Raw genomic sequence first — 16,851 nt, 5'->3', positions numbered from 1 at the left:
GTAGTTCAAAAAGGAAACGAGCTATCAAAAGAAAGCAGGTATAAGGAAATCTACGTGGATCTTTACCCTTTGGTCTTATCATTCGTTAGATTATTGTGCTTTAATTAAAGATTTTAGTCTTAGGAAAAGCCGCTTATATCAATTTTAAAATTTATTATCTCTATATTTGTTAATTTCTTCTCTTGAAATCTTTCAATGTAAAATATTTTAAAACTCTATTTATTTGTATAACTTTAGCATTTCTCTTTAAACATGAAAAATACCTAAACTAAACAACCAGACCTACTTTCGCATCACTAAGGACAAACTAGGGCCTCGCAAGACCTGCTGCCCGGAGCCTCGCAATGGGTAAGACCGCCTCTGTATTTATCTTTCTGTTTGAATCATTTGATTAATTATATATACCTAATTAGCTGCTTTAAGGAATAGCATATGCTGAACTAATATAAGTGAAATATCTTATGCACTCTAGCATAAGATTTTTGCAGTGGATTGAATTTGCCATTAGAGAATGCACTGTATCAAAGCAATCCTATCCGTGAATGTATTAAATGATCAGAGCAACCACCGCTTGCAACCACAAAGCAAATCGACACTAAAATGTGAAGCACCAGGTTTTGCATCGACAAAGCATTGCAAAAGCTATGAGGAATCGTTATCAATAGACATAATATTATAACGTAGCGTTGACTTTGGCTGCAAAGTCTCGTTTAATTTATGATATCGGCAAAAAATTGCTAGGCTATCCTTGGCTAAAAGGTTCATAATTATTTTAGTCCACGGACGTCCACTGCTGACTATACCTAAGCCTTTACCATAGAGCGACACCACGTCAGGCGGTGCTCAGTTTTCCTCATACAGCCACATTCCACCACCTCTTTATATCGTTGGTCCATATTAATGGAGGGCGTCCCACCCTGCCTTATTTGGTCGTGCCCTTCACACTAAAACTTTTTGGTTCCAATACCCATCACTTCTACAGCAAGTATGGCTAAAGATACGCAGTATCTTTGATCAAACATACACAGCAGTTTTTAACCTAAAACGATCTATCTTTTCAATTATGTACTAGAAAACACAATTGCAGTTCAACAACCACTTGGTCAATAAATTAATTAGGATCGTCTCTGATCTGGATAATTGATACTGTCTAGGTTTATTGTCTGTGTCTGATCTCAGTTAACTGGCCAAGTAATTGGAATTTGCATCTGAAAAGGTCATTAACACTGGATTGAGGAAACGGTATGTTAAACAGGGGATTTGTGTAATGGTATTGACCGTGGGCAATATAATTAGTAACACTTGAGTGGATAAACAAATCTGTTCTAGGGACAGGTACATATTATGAAGCTTCATATCAATGTAAGAGATTGAAGTAGCTTTCATATCAGCATTACATTCCCAAAGCCTCAATAACTCAACGGTCGAGGAGCCGACTGAATTCCGAAAGGTCGGGCGGTTCAAACCCCACCCGTTGCACTATTGTCGTACCTACTCGTAACACAGCTTTGCGCTTAGTTGGAGGGGAAAGGGGATAATTAGTCATGATTAGCATAGCTAATAATCATTTTTTTTTAAAGATCCAAAAGAGTATTTTTACATTTATGCATATACATATAATGCTTGCCCCACAACTTCATCGCGACAAGCTAGAGGGCAAAAGACTACTTGGCTAATCACATAACCGCTTCTTCTTTATCTCCTTAGAATTTGAAACGCCGTAAACTGAAAAAATAAAAAACCGGCCATGTGCGAGTCAGACTCGCGCACCGAGGGTTCCGTACTCGGGTATTTTTCCCAACATTTTGCACGATAAATCAAAAATTATTATACATTATAAAAATGTTTTAGAATGAACAAGTAAAGCTCTTTCATATGATACCCCATTTGGTATAGTTATCTTACTTTGGAAATTTAAACGCTTTTGAATTTTTTTTAATGATGTAACGCCAAATCAATCGTGGTAATTATGTATCCGTTATTGTAGACAATATAAAATGTCTTTAAACCACGAAATAAGTTTAAAATCATTAGGTAATGTAATAATATTATGTATTATGTAACATATTCCTTCCTCAATGTATGTGAGTAGGTAGCTACAAGCTACCAGAAGATTCTCCAACAAAACAGGCCGCTGTCAAACCTACTTCAACACTTGTTCAGATGAATTTGTACTTACAACTTTTGTTTCCTTTCCCCGATTAATTCTAAATGATTCTGAGTTTAATCAAAACTTTTATACAATGCCAGACTAACTTATCAGGTGCTCACTAAAATAATATATTACGGTATATGCCTAAGTCAAAAATAAATTATTTCTTAGGAATTATCAAATGGAAATTCTTCCAAAATACGTGAAATCTACGTCCTTTGTTAGTTTTTAGTGTAATAACCATTTCAAGTTATCAATTAAACTAAAAAAGCACGACAAATCCTTGTAACGTCACATTCCAGTATTTCATAGAAGCTCGCATACTAAGCGCGTGTTTTGATGTTTGATAAAAAGATACTGATTTGACTAGTTGTCAATCACCGGATTACAGCAAATTAACCAGAATCGGTGACAACCGGTTAAGACGATCGGGCAACTTTTTGGGGGACCCAAGGTTCGATTGCGAGCACGCACCTCTAACTTTTCGAAGTTATATAAACAGTTGAATATCACTTGCTTTAACGGTAAAGAAAAACATCGTGAGGAAAGCTGCATCCCTGAGGGTTCTCCATATTATTCAGCAGTACGCCGACTATGGGTTGATCATGATGATGATAATGATATTAAACTATTGGAGTAAACAAATTACTAATGAAAAAAAATAACGTCTGTTGGTTACTTAACGGGTCGTATATCACGATACGAACCCTTTTTAACGAAACGTTAACGAAGATGGATTACATAATACATTTCTCCATACACACGGTGAATGCCATTCACAAGATGCTTCCAAAACACACAGACTGTAACCGGAGATCCTCCTATGTAATATACCGCTGTCAAACCCCCTTCAATGTTTGCTTTGATGGATTCGTACTCAAAAGTTTAGTTTTGCCTCTACAATAATTGAAATGTAGAGATATCTCTTTCACAAATATATAGAGATGTTAGATACAGATATCTCTATCTTAAATTAAAATTTATAACACTCCCGACAAGTGAAGGTTACAGTAACTAGAAAAAAATCTGATAACTTTCAAACGGCTGAATCGATTTTTTTTGGATTATAGCTAAGAACACTCTCGATCAAGCCACCTTTCAAAGAAAAAAAACTAAAATTAAAATCTGTTCATTAGTTTAGGAGCTACGATGCCACAGGCAGATACACACGTCAAACTTATAACACCCCTCTTTTTGGATCGGGGGTTATTAACCACAGTAAAATTCTTACTGTAACTGTTCAAGTCAATAGTTGGCCTCAAAAAGTCATGATCAGCCACTGTACATTATTCTCAAACGACACAAGGAACTGTCAAACCTTCTTCAGCATCATACAGTGATGGATTAGTACGTACGACTTTTGTTCCCTCCCCTCGATTAATTCCGCCCTTGTCTAGGGATGTTCCCTTTAATTAATTGTCAGACTGAACGATGTCACTTCCGCATTATTGAATGGCGAAGTCGAATGTAAAAAGGAAAAACGCCCAAACAACTTTGAAATTATGAATCGTATGCTGAAAAATCTCTTAGCAACTCAATATCATCATCAACTCATTGCCGGTCCACTACTAAGTACGGGTCTGCTCTCGGAATAAGACAGGCTTACGCGCCAAGCCAAGTGCGTATTGGCAGATTTCAAACACCTTTGAGTGCATAGTGGAGAACTGTCAGACATCCAGGTTTCTTCACGATAAATTTTAGGGTTCCGTACCTCAAAAGGAAAAACGGAACCCTTATAGGATCACTTTGTTGTCTGTCTGTCTGTCCGTCGTGTCTGTCAAGAAACCTATAGGGTACTTCCCGTTGACCTAGAATCATGAAATTTCGCAGGTAGGTAGGTCTTATAGTACAAATACAGGAATAAATCTGAAAAGCGCAAATTTGTGGTTATAATATGTAAAAAAAAAATAGAATGGGTTTTAATTTTCAAAGTAAGATAACTATACCAAGTGGGGTATTATATGAAAGGGCTTTACCTGTAGGTACATTCTAAAACTAAATTTTTTATTTTTATGCGTAATAGTTTTTGATTTATCGTGCAAAATGTTGGAAAAAATACCCGAGTACGGAACCCTCAGTGCGCGAGTCTGGCACCCATTTTGAAATTTTTATTATTAGTTGTTATAACAGCAATATATAATAGACATTCTGTGAAAATTTCAATTCTCTACCTATTACGGTTCACGAGATATACCCCAATGACAGACAGACAAACGGACGGACAGACAGCGGAGTCTAATAGAGTCCCGTTGGCACCGTTCGTGTACGGAACCCTAAGAAGTCTGCGCTGGTAATAAGGCACTAATTCTAACACTACATAAAAACCATAATCGTTATGCGACAAGTGATTTTCCAGCAAATTGGTCTACAAACATTAAGCCTAGTCATGAAAGCAAAGGTCGGGGGCGCTGAACTGCTATTATATGAAAGGAAATTAAGCAATAGCAACGTAATAGCCATGAATGAAGCCTTAATTTGAACGAAAATAAGCGTGAAATGAAATATTATATAATACCAGTTTTACCTTCGGCTAACTAGCTTCGTAATGATCAAATGATTGATTTATGAGTGTTTTAAATTGGGTTATGGCAATATTCGTACTTTCATTTTATTTTCTGTTTACTAGCTTTTGCCTGTGACTTCGCCCACGTAGGTATCTATAGGTCATTAGAAATATGTTTTTCGGGATAGCAGGATAAACCAACATACACATCATACAATTTCCTGATGAATTATAAATTAGTTGAGTATGGATAATTTTATCGTAAGTGATTATACCTACCTATAGGTATATAAAACTCACTGTTGTCGGAATGTGCCTGATTAGGCCCATGAATTTTGAATTTTGACAGGTTTCAAAACCAGTCGGGCCCTATTCTAACAAAAAAGTTTTAGTTGCCTTATACCTACATGTTTATAGTATGGAATAGTGTTTATTTATTTATTCACATAAAAGCTAGCCTTGTGTAAAGATGATAGCAGGCTTGATTTCTACGACGGAACGCCGGCCACCGCCTGAATCGTTTGACGGCACGGCTTTTGCTGGTAAAGTGGTAGGTACAAAGTGGTGAAACCGAAGCCTTCTACCAGACGCAAAGTACAAATTTGGACCCAAGATATCCCCTTATAAGACCACTGCACCAAAGAGTCTTCCATGTGTTCATTTTTTTTTAAATTTCAGTGATTAGTTTTTTTTTTTCATTGAAAACATTACAATAAAACTTAAAGCTAGCCTTATCTAATTACTATACAAATCATGCCCGCGTAGAATGATGCCAAGAATACTGGCTGCATTTCCGCGCTGGATAGCTAACTGTAAATTGAATGTATGTACTATATTCTTTCCTTCAGGTCCAATTTGTGCTTTATTCAAATTTTATTAGTGCGAATTTTCAGTTAAATTTCTGCCTAGAATAAAGGGGTGGCTCTTTCAAAATCAATGCATTTCTGGATGTCAAATATTTTTTCCTCGGCCAGTATTTTATTGAATCATAAGTCTATAGTCCACCAGGATTCATTCACCTATCAATTAAAGCTCACTTCATCCCGCTGTTCCTGGATATAATCTGAATTGCAAATCGACACTTCTTTCAACTCGCTTCACGAAATAAATGGACTTGATTGAGATTCATCATTTCAATTGGCCAGTTTCATGGTAACTCTTTTACCTTCAAAATTTCTACTTACTGGCTCGCTCCGTCTTTGCAGATGAGATACCTAATGACTGCCCATTAGTAATCACTATCCATATTATAAATACGAAATTGTATTATTGTTTGTTGATTTGTCGATCTGTTTGTTGGTAACTCCCGACCCAAAAAGAGGGGTGTTATAAGTTTGACGTGTGTATCTGTGTATCTGTCTGTGGCGTCGTAGCTCCTAAACTAATGAACCGATTTTAATTTAGTTTTTTTGTTTGAAAGGTGACTTGATCGAGAGTATTCTTAGCTATAATCCAAGAAAATTTGTTCAGCCGTTTGAAAGTTGTCAGCTCTTTTCTAGTTACTGTAACCTTCACTTGTCGGGGATGTTATAAATTTTAATTTTACGCCTGTTTCTTTTTAAATTATGATTATTTTCATGGATTTAAAGACTTGGAAAGCAGCAAAAACTAATATTCTGTGTCCAGATTAGTACCTATTTATTATGTAATTTTCATAGCGCCATCTCATGTGGTGCAATAGCAAGCGCTATCTTCGTCATATTCGTCAACCGATTGAGGTCTACAGGTCTTCAGAACCCGTAGCAGCTAAGCAACTCTTGCGTTTGCGTTCATGAGAAGTCCAACTTTATACGTACGAGAATTTCAAATCTAAATGTATAAAAGGAAAAGGTGACTGACTGACTGATTGATCTATTAACGCGCACCTCAAACTTCTAGATGGATCAGGCTAAAAGGCACAGAGATAGCTATTATGACGTAGATATCCGCTAAGAAAGGATTTTTGAAAATTCAACCCCTAAGGTGGTAAAATAGGGGTTTGAATGTAATCCACGCTGACGAAGATAAGTTTTTTTATAAAATTGGTTTTGTCTTGTTTCAGGTACATATGGCTAGCACTTGTAATAAGTTTGACGACGTGTACAGCCAATGACGGCCTTTTTGGATCAAAATATCCGAATGGTAAGTTTATTTATGCGACTGTTTTGCAAGGCTATGCTAGCAATCGCCTGGGTTTTATTAGTGGTGTATTGATTTTGTTATACCTATTTTAATATTGACCTCTGGACTGATGACCTTAAGAAGGTAGCAGGAAGGGGGTGAATGAGGAAGGCGAAGGATCGTGTGTGATGGCGCGCTCTTGGGAAGGCGTATGTCCAGCAGTGGACGCAAACAGGCTGATTGATTGATGGATTGATAATATTGACAATTATTATAATTACATACTAACTTAACATAAGTACATCATTAAGTTAGTAAAGTAAAAAAAATCCATGGCCATTCGGTCTTCGAAATTTGTACTGTAACGGGTTATTGCCTCTCGCGCACTCGTTGGCAATAAAAATGTACCTCGTAAAACGAAAGGGTTGCGACAAATTTTAAGTCTGTAAAAATGAACGGCGAAATTTCCTGGTGAAAATTGCGAAAACTGTATGGAAAAATTATTTCGCCACTCTTGCAATAAAGCTTTAAGTTGCCTATTTGGGTATATATTCAGTAACTGAAGTTTGAGTTTTTAACCCCCGACCCAAAAAGAGGGGTGTTATAAGTTTGACGTGTGTATCTGTGTATCTGTCTGTGGCATCGAAGCTCCTAAACTAATGAACCGATTTTAATTTAAATTTTTTTGTTTGAAAGGTGGCTTGATCTTTTATTAGCTATAATCCAAGAAAATCGGTTCAACCGTTTGAAAGTTATCAACTCTTTTCTAGTTACTGTAACCTTCACTTGTCGTGGGTGTTATAAATTTTTAATTTACAGTTGTACATGAGAAAGACAATCCCGCAGTCATTCAGTTTCCTTCCTAAACAGCTGTATTTAATTAAACATGTTCGGTTTCTTCAGTTCTTAGCGAAACATAAAAACTTTATCTCTAACAGCGTATTTACTCGTACAATAAATCTTTTGAAGTATACAACGAATCACAATAAAACAAACTTGCAGCGTAACCTAGTTTAAACGATAAATTTCCCTGAACTAGTTAAGAAATTAACACTTACCACAAACAATGCCTAAAGGTATGAACATACAGAAAATACAATTGCGACGGCAACATGTGACTGAAAAAATGACAGAGCGAAGTGAATTGTCCGAGTCTTCTCGGATAGATTTGGATTTGTTCATCCATCCTTTAGTTTGTCAGAGCCTTTTAAGTCCTAAATCATCATCATCATCATCATCATCGCCGGCTCACTACTGAGCGAGGGTCTCCTCTCAGAATGAGAACACCATTGTCCAGGACGCTGGTGGGATTGGCAGACGTCACATACCGTTAAGAACGTTATGGATAACTCTCATGGAGATCGAACCCTTGACCTCGCGAATAGGAGCCGCCGTTTAACACTAAGCTATGAGGGCTTCCACTCAAGCTCTTACTTCAAATACTATATTATATGTATGGATAGATACTATGGCTAGAGGTTCGGGCGAACCACTAATTATACAAAAAAACTTTATAAAGGCAATCACACTGCCGTATCGTTCTGTATTTTTCTCCTTGTATTACAAATCTTACACGCATACGCGCGCGTTTTATGTGGCATTCCAATATACATTTACCATCGTGCATTGCTGCTTAGCGCTTTGTTTCCAAGCCTTAAAACTAAAAGAAGAGCTGCAAAGTGCCCATAAAATAAAGATACGTTTATCGCTTTCCAGATATCCCGGAATACGACTTGCTGCACGCGATCGGAGTTCCTTTCAGCAATCCAAAGACCCAGTACTTCGACGAAGGCCTCGACGGGTTCCCGGCGTATGGACTTAAGCCTGGCTCCGATATTAAATCACCCTACAGGCTGTTCATGCCCGAGAAACTGTATGCGGAATTTTCAATAACCGCCACTGTGAGGCCGGCGAACAAAGATGGCGGGTTTCTCTTCTCTGTAGTCAATCCATTAGAAACTGTGGTCCAATTGGGCGTTCAATTAATACCTTCTGGCCCCGGACTGACCAACATCTCTCTTCTATACACCGATGCGAATATATACGCCCTAAGTCAAACTATTGCATCCTTTGTCGTCCCGTCATTTTCTAAGAAATGGAGTCGATTTGCGTTAAAGGTCACAAGTGATAATGTGACTTTGTTTCTGAATTGTCATGAGTTCGATACATTAACAGTGAAGAGGAACCCGCAAGAATTGGTCTTTGACTCGGCATCGACGTTGTATGTGGGCCAAGCTGGACCACTGATTCGAGGTGCTTTTCATGTAAGTACTATATTATTTTTACAATTCTGCCGTTCTTTTTTTAAAAAAGTGGCCAACTGTAAAAAGTATTTTTGAGTTATCGCCAAAACTTGGGATTTTTCAATTTGCTTGATATTTCTAAAGAAGAATGCAGGTTTTAATTTGATCTTTCGTAGCATATTTTTTTAAATGTCAGTTTTCCTAAATTCCGGCGTTTTAAAAAAAACTTTTGTTTCAAATCAAACAAATCACCAACCTTCTTTTTGCAGTAGCCACTTTATAATTGTTTTTCTTGGAATTTAAGACTATCTGTTTTTTTTTTTTTTATTTAACTATTGGTTTTTAGTTTCCTATCTGTTTATAAATGAACATTGTTGTAAACTTTTAATTAGTATGTAAATGTATAAACCGCCTTGCCACTTCACTAGAAAACAGTTAATAGAATTGCAAATTCTCGCGCTTTACTTAAAACTAACTGCACTCGAATTGCAGAGTAGAAATTAAAACTACATTTATGTATAGTGAAAATAATATCAGCTACTTTTATATGAATGTTTAAAAGTATTTGATAACGCACATACTATATCAAATAACAAAATGCCAGTGATAGTTAAATTTTTACTATCGTTCAAATTACATTGTGGCAATGCGGCTTAATTAATCTAAACAAAATATTTACCTACGCTCACAAACCGTTTTGACAATTTATCGATCGTTAACTGGAAAGCTTTTTATTATTTGGTACGTTTACTAAATTATCGCTAAAACTTGGATGTCCTATCAGTAATCGTTATAATTTTTCAATCGGAAACGTTTAATAAACCTATTCACCAGTTTCCTGAAAAACTCCTAGAAATATTGCAATATACTCTATACCGCAATATAAGTTGTTTAACGAAAACTGTAATACTTATCTTAAGTGGCGAGAAAATTCTGACAAAAACTATAGTTGTACTTCCGAAAAGTTTCTAAAATGAGGACGAAGATTTACCTATTCGTATGTTTCACATGAAAAATGGCTTATTTTGTGCCTTTGTGTATATCTCCACAAGTGTCGGCTAATGTTTTTTTGTTGACGTTAATTTGTACAACGATTCGAGTTAACGGCAGAAAAAAGTTTCAGAGAAAACTGCAAAAGGCACTAATTTCTGTCCTGTCCTATAACGTTCAGTCCATTTAGCTTCTGTAAGTAGGCAGTAATCGTTATAAAAAGACATTGTGTCAACACGACTTAATTTACACGGCTATTTAACACAAACGTAACTTAAACAAGTATTAAGATTTTATAAAACAAATCGTCTGGCAGTGGATGATAAGAAATGGAATTATATAAACATTCAAAAACCGGCCAAGTGCGAGTCAGACTCGCGCACTGAGGGTTCCGTACTCGGGTATTTTTTACAACATTTTGAACGATAATTCAAAAACTAAAAAATAAATATACTGAAATTTCAACGGTCTACTTATAGATTCTATTCATTCATATGACTACAGTTCAATATTCATCAAGGTTTTCATCAAATTTATTTAGTTTTGAATTTCATTAGTTTTAGTAGATACTTTTTTTAACTAAGATAGTCTCTTAACCGCTTTGCTACCGCGTAGAACACGGTTAATAGGTTTACAACAAACTGTACCGCAATCTAATCTAACCGCACCCAGATTGCATAGAGGGAATTAAAACCACGCACGTGCATGCAGACGAATCTTTTTTTAAAAACCAAAAATACCAATAAATTCATTGATAAATACAATTCGTCACTATGCAACATACAACCAAGAAAGTTTTGTTTATTCCCGAAACAAAACAAAATGAGAAAACCATATTTTTATGGGCTTACTAGATGATGATATAGGTTTTTTTTTAAAGATTCAATTCAGGGTATAAGCTATCTCCATTCCAAATTTTAGCCAAATCCTTCCTTCAAGTTTTTGCGTGAAAGAGTAACAAATACACAAACACACCCGCCCCTTGATCCGCCCCTTGAATAACCCTATGTTGAAATCAGCCGAACAGAGTAGATTCAACGTTTGCATGTGCGTGGAAAAAAAGATTTGGCACAACGGGCGACCGAGGTGCATCAGGCACCTAAGTGGTGAGGATGGAATTGTTTAGGGTAACGTGCGGTGCAGATGTAGAATAAGAAGCGTTCAATCAAGTCAAACAACTCATCTGATCACTTAAACCTACCTCAGAAATGCCTGTTCCCATTTGGTTACAGTTCGCCTCGCCTCGCCTGTAAGACTTGCATTGATTGGTTCATTTGTAAACGACTAAGTATTTTAATCAATCCAAGTAACACACAATAATAAAAGCCAAGGATATCTTTCATTGGCTTTAGCTGAGGTTTTATATTTTTTAATTCCTGATAAAATCGCAACGCCAGTCTTCTCAAACAATCGTGATAAGTATTAATCATTTTACTACTACTTTTCTATCTACTTTTGGCATAACACTATCCTATAATTAACGAAGTGTCGAAAGACAACAACCGTAATAATTTATTTTTACGATTGATCAAAGCAACACCGACGCGGAGTAATTTCAATATTGAAATTCACTTCCACAAATCAAAGGTCCGATTTATTGATCGTAAAAGAGTATCGTCAATTAAATAGATTGACGGTTTAATTCATTATTACAAATCTTTAATTTTTATGAAGGCTATAAAGAACATTGTCACAGAAGGAATAAAATCTTTGGTTTAAGTTACCAAATAGGCTCGGAGACGGTGGCAAAGATCTTAAGATTCTAATCTTTTGAGTATTGTTCTAATTACTATACTTAACTACTGTTCCGGGATGCTAAACCAAAAATAAAATCATTTTTATCTAATTTATAATAACAGGTAGTTATAAAAGTAGTAATATTCTTTTACGCGGGAGACAGTGTGAAAAAGATAGTTTTAAACTTATGTATTTACTTAAATATTGATCTTTTTTCTTCTTTGTTTACTAATAGGTACTTGGAAAAATTTCAATTGTAGGACTTATAATACATAAATAAACCTACCTATTTAAAACAATATTTGACTTCGTCTGTGTTGGTGTTAGCTGGCGGGCGTGCTCTGCCTTTTTGGTGTGTTTTTTTTTTTTTTTGTTAAAATTGACTGGAAAGCGCTCTAAGAGGGTGCCGTGCGTATGTCGGCGAGCACCGGCACAGACGGGGTCCATACTTGTATAGTTTAATTAACTTGTTACAAATTACTACAAACTTGACATTGGCTAATCTTTGTAAAGCCAGACGAGAGAGAGAAAAAAAAGAAACAATATTTTACAAAAGCATATTTATGTACAACGGAATTAGTATTATCATATCAATTAACATCAGAATAAAATGTATCAATCTTAAAGAAACAGTAGATACAGGATTTAAAAATGAGGAACTCTCTTAGACTATATCATTCACTTATCGATCGGATATCCATTACAAGTTGAGAACTTTTCTATTAGGACCGAGTTGGAACTAGGAAAGTAACTTTTTCGTTTGCACCAACTACTTTATGTAATTACCCGACATCTAGGTGTTTGTGACAAGAGTTCGTTAGTTGTTTCCAAACTGTCGTCGATCACTTTTTCACTTAACTTATAGAAAAAGTGTTGCTTGCAAAAAATATTCTAGGACGAATAAAGAGACTAAAGTTAGATAGAGACCTACTTGCTTCAATATCTTGAAATTAATAGTACTTATGATAGTACAGTTTAAGGTGACTACAAACGCTGGCAATAGGTTATTATTAAATTAAATTATTGGAACCTAGGGACTGAATTTATAATTTGCAATACACTTATCTTCTCACACAGTAAGTTTTGTACAAAAAACTATTGTTTATTTAGAGCTTCGGACAAAGCAAACGGGATGTTTATACAATTTATTTTATTTTAGGGTGAAGACAATTATTCATGCATATTTTAAACTACAATGTACATTATACTAGTGAACAAAAATACTCTGTCAAAATTATGAATTAAGTGTAGACGATACAAGTATAAATTAAAAATTTATAACACCCCCGACAAGTGAAGGTTACAGTAACTAGAAAAAAGCTCATAACTTCCAAACGGCTGAACCGATTTTCTTGGATTATAGCTAAGAACCCTCCCAATCAAGCCACCTTTCAAATAAAAAGAAACTAAATTAAAATCGGTTCATTAGTTTAGGAGCCACGATGCTACAGACAGATACACAGATACACGTCAAACTTGTAACACCCCTCTTTTTGGATCGGGGGTTAAAAAGTAGAAATGTTTATTTTTTGTCTTCTATTTAGGAAAAAGATGACGTCTTTACTAAGTCACGAGTGTATGAATATATTATTATGACCACTAAGCACAATTTATGTAATGACAAGCTTAATCTCTAAAACGGAAGCTATAGTATTTTCACAGTGTACATTGTAGCAAACAATGGACCTTACGAGGTTAAGTGCATGTAAAATGTGGTGCTACTGAAGTAAACTTCAAGCAGTACTTCAAAGCGAAACATCCCCTGGGGTCCCTAATTACGTATTTGCACAACAACCAAGCAACACGGCCTTTAAACTGTTTTGTGTAATAAACTACGAGATAACGACACCATCAATCACGGTGGTTAGAACAGAAATAATCCTTCGCTTTATTCCTTGTGTGCAAGCTTGTAACGCAATGGGTTTGGCTACGGTAGCCCGGGGTTTGGCTTTGGCACAGATGGGATTTAAAAAATACAGTGGGAATCCTCTGGGATAAAAAGAAGCCTATGCCCCTTTCCAGGTCTTTAACTATACCCATGCAAAAAAAATACGTCGATCCGTTGCTCAGTTGCGACGTGATTTAAAACCTACAAACAAACACACTTTCGCATTTATGATATGGATAGTGATCAGATTATATTACATTAAATTACATATAGATTTTAAGCAATTAAAACAACGATGTATCTAGATTTATTCACTCGTTCAGGAAAAGTTCTAGTTCAAGCAAAGAATATAAATTTTAAAAGTGTGAACAGTCTACCTTTAACAGGCATATAAAATTTATCTGTTTACGTTACTTTATGTTACGCTACAATTTTGAATAATTTTTGTTAAGAATTTAAATAACGATGTAGAGATCTTCAAAACGTTTTATTCACAAGCTCTTAGACTATAACAAAAACGAAGTAACAATCCATATGAACTGAATATTCACTGGTTCAGCGTCAAGCGAAGCATATTAATTTAAAAGCGTCGCTTTTAAAATCTTCCCACTGTGTTAAATCTAGGACAGAGAGAGAAAAATTTTACTTTGTAAGTTTCTGAATGGAAATTTTTCTCCAGTTCTCTAGCTGGTAAAAGATTATCCCATAATATTAGCAATCTAGGACTTAAAGAATGAGCTCTATATAACTTAATAATACTTACTCTAAGATAATGTGATTTTTCTTTTTACACCTTTAGGCCGCGATTATACCTTTCAGTTGCACTCACGTAAGTAGCACTCTATGAGCACATTTTTAACTCCTGAACCAAAAAGAGGGGTGTTATAAGTTTGACGTGTGTATCTGTGTATCTATGTATCTGTCTGTGCAAGAAAAGAGGTGGTAACTTTCAAACAGCTGAACCGATTTTCTTCTCGATCAAGCCAGCCACCTTTTAAAAAAAACTAAATTAAAATCGATCCATTCGTTTAGGAGCTACGATTCCACAGGCAGATACACACATCAAACTTATAACACCCCTCTTTTTGTGTCGGGGGGGTTTAAAAAAATAATGCTTTTTTGTCGAATTACTTTATCGGCTGATACTTAGGTAAATTGTACAGTCAGCAACAAAGCTAGGTTAGCACCCGTCCATAGAGTCGCTTGTACTGGCGGGTGCGAACCTAACTTTGTTGCTGACTGTACCTACTACTAATAAGATTTCAGTTTTACCTCGTTAAAGCTAAGTTACACGAAATTGAGTGGTATCGAACTTATCCGATGCAAATTGGGAGTGTCCCCATAAACTTGAAGATGTGATGATGCAACGCGATCTTGTTGAAGTTCGCGAACTTTACCTCAACTTGGACAGCTAGTGAGAACTCAACTTGGATAGCTAGTGAGAAGTGAGAACTAAGAAAAACAAACTAAGCGCTTCGTTACAAAGTTAAGACGTGATTACTTTATAGAGATTCAGATTTGAGACGTTCGATGAAGTATTAATTTTGTAATGAATACTCGTATTACCTTCCTTTAAAATAAAAGTAGGTACATTTACCTAGGTAGGTAGAGTTTGGGAGGCTTCGGCCGTGGCCAGTTACCTTACCGGCAAAGCCGAGCCGCCAAGCGATTAAGCGTTCCGGTACGATGCCGTGTAGAAACCAAAGGGTTTAAAAGCGTGAATCCGTAGACATAACTGCACGCATTACGTTCACGCCACGCAAGGGGTATGCCATGTCTCATACAATTCCATACATTACAACGCAAGACGCTTACGCGACGCTGGACGCATGCGCGACCTGTGTGGCCGGCACTTTAATAAAACTGCCATACCCCTTCCCCCAGGTTAACCTGCTTCCATCTTAGACTGCATCATCACTTACCACCAGGTGAGATTGCAGTCAAGGGCTATAACTTGTAGGTATCTGAACTTAAATAAATTGATTTCAATTTAGAAAACGTAGGCCTCATATTTTTGTCTCTCGCGCTATGCCAGATTAAAACCTCTAGAAAATAAAATTGCCAGTGGATACTAAACCTACAGGTAATTCAAAAAAAATCGTAAGTGCAACTCGCTTTTAACCGGTTCTCCTGTTCTCATACAAACAACGCAATCTTTAACTAGATGAGATTACAACGCCCAGCGATAATGTCTGTATTTTCACTGCAGCTAACTTCCTCTACAATTTGCACCTGAGGCTATACGCGGTAAAGTCTAGATTATAATTTTGACTTCTGTTTTTTTTTATAAACCTGCATCTTGTGGGAGAGGTAGCTTTAACAGGGCTCTCTCCGTCACTCGTTTCATACAATCGTAGTTCCAATTTCATTTGAATATTAAGCAACCAAAGTCCATGAAATTTCGCAGACATATTCTAGAAACTAATATCTGTGTCTGTGGTGTTTAAGATTTTTCTAAAAATATGTAGTTTTAAAATTACAGGGGCTCAAAGATTTGTATGAAAATTTTTAAGACCGCGTAACTTTGAAACCGAATATTTTAACAGAAATCTGGAAAACCACAGACATAGATATTAGTTTCTAGAATATGCCTGCAAAATTTCATGGACTTTGGTTGCTTATCTATACTAATAAATAAAATTGGAGTGTCTGTCTGTAATTTCGAAATAACTACCTCATATTAAGCTCAAATGGTTATTTGAACGATACCAACACTGAATCACACGTTTTTAAAATTTTTGTCTGTCTGTCTGTCTGTCTGTCTGTCTGTCTGTCTGTTTGAAAAGGCTAATCTTCGGAACGGCTGGACCGATTTTGACGGGGTTTTCACAGACAAGTAGAGGATTGATCAGGGAGTAAAATAGGCTACTTTTTTAACCGACTTTCAAAAAGGGAGTTGTGTTTTTCTTCCTATGTACACCGAAATCTCCGAGATTTCTGAACCGATTTGCGTAATTTTTTTTTTAATCGATAGAGAAACTTTGTGACAACTTTCCCACGGGATTTCAGACCCTAAATCCACGCGGGCGAAGCTGCGGGCATCAGCTAGTATTCAAATGAAATTGGAACTACGATTGTATGAAACGAGTGACGAAGAGAGCCCTCTTAAGGCATCCACTAGGCCATCAAACGATTTATTAAAAAGTAGATATGTCTGCGACTCTGTTTGAGTGGATTTCGTTTTTAACAATCCCGTGGGAACACTTTGTTTTTCGGGTCAAAATGCCTAAGTTAGTCT

At 36.2% G+C, this 16,851-nt stretch overlaps 1 protein-coding gene across 10 annotated transcripts in view; it reads left to right on the top strand.

Moving 5' to 3' along the window:
- Positions 1–16,851, top strand: part of LOC123868025 (collagen alpha-1(XVIII) chain-like) — a 205,641-nt gene that overhangs the window by 123,918 nt on the left and 64,872 nt on the right. For all 10 annotated transcript variants that reach the window (XM_045910358.1, XM_045910360.1, XM_045910359.1 and 7 more), the window contains 2 exons: positions 6,697–6,776; positions 8,472–9,019. In XM_045910358.1, the coding sequence (XP_045766314.1) occupies positions 6,697–6,776; positions 8,472–9,019 (628 nt within the window). The remainder of the gene's footprint in view (positions 1–6,696; positions 6,777–8,471; positions 9,020–16,851) is intronic.

Source organism: Maniola jurtina, chromosome 9 (genome assembly GCF_905333055.1).
Source record: "Maniola jurtina chromosome 9, ilManJurt1.1, whole genome shotgun sequence".
Taxonomy (NCBI): domain Eukaryota; kingdom Metazoa; phylum Arthropoda; class Insecta; order Lepidoptera; family Nymphalidae; genus Maniola; species Maniola jurtina.
The sequence above is the reverse complement of the archived record's forward strand: the minus strand, read 5'-3'. Positions and strand labels throughout refer to the sequence as shown.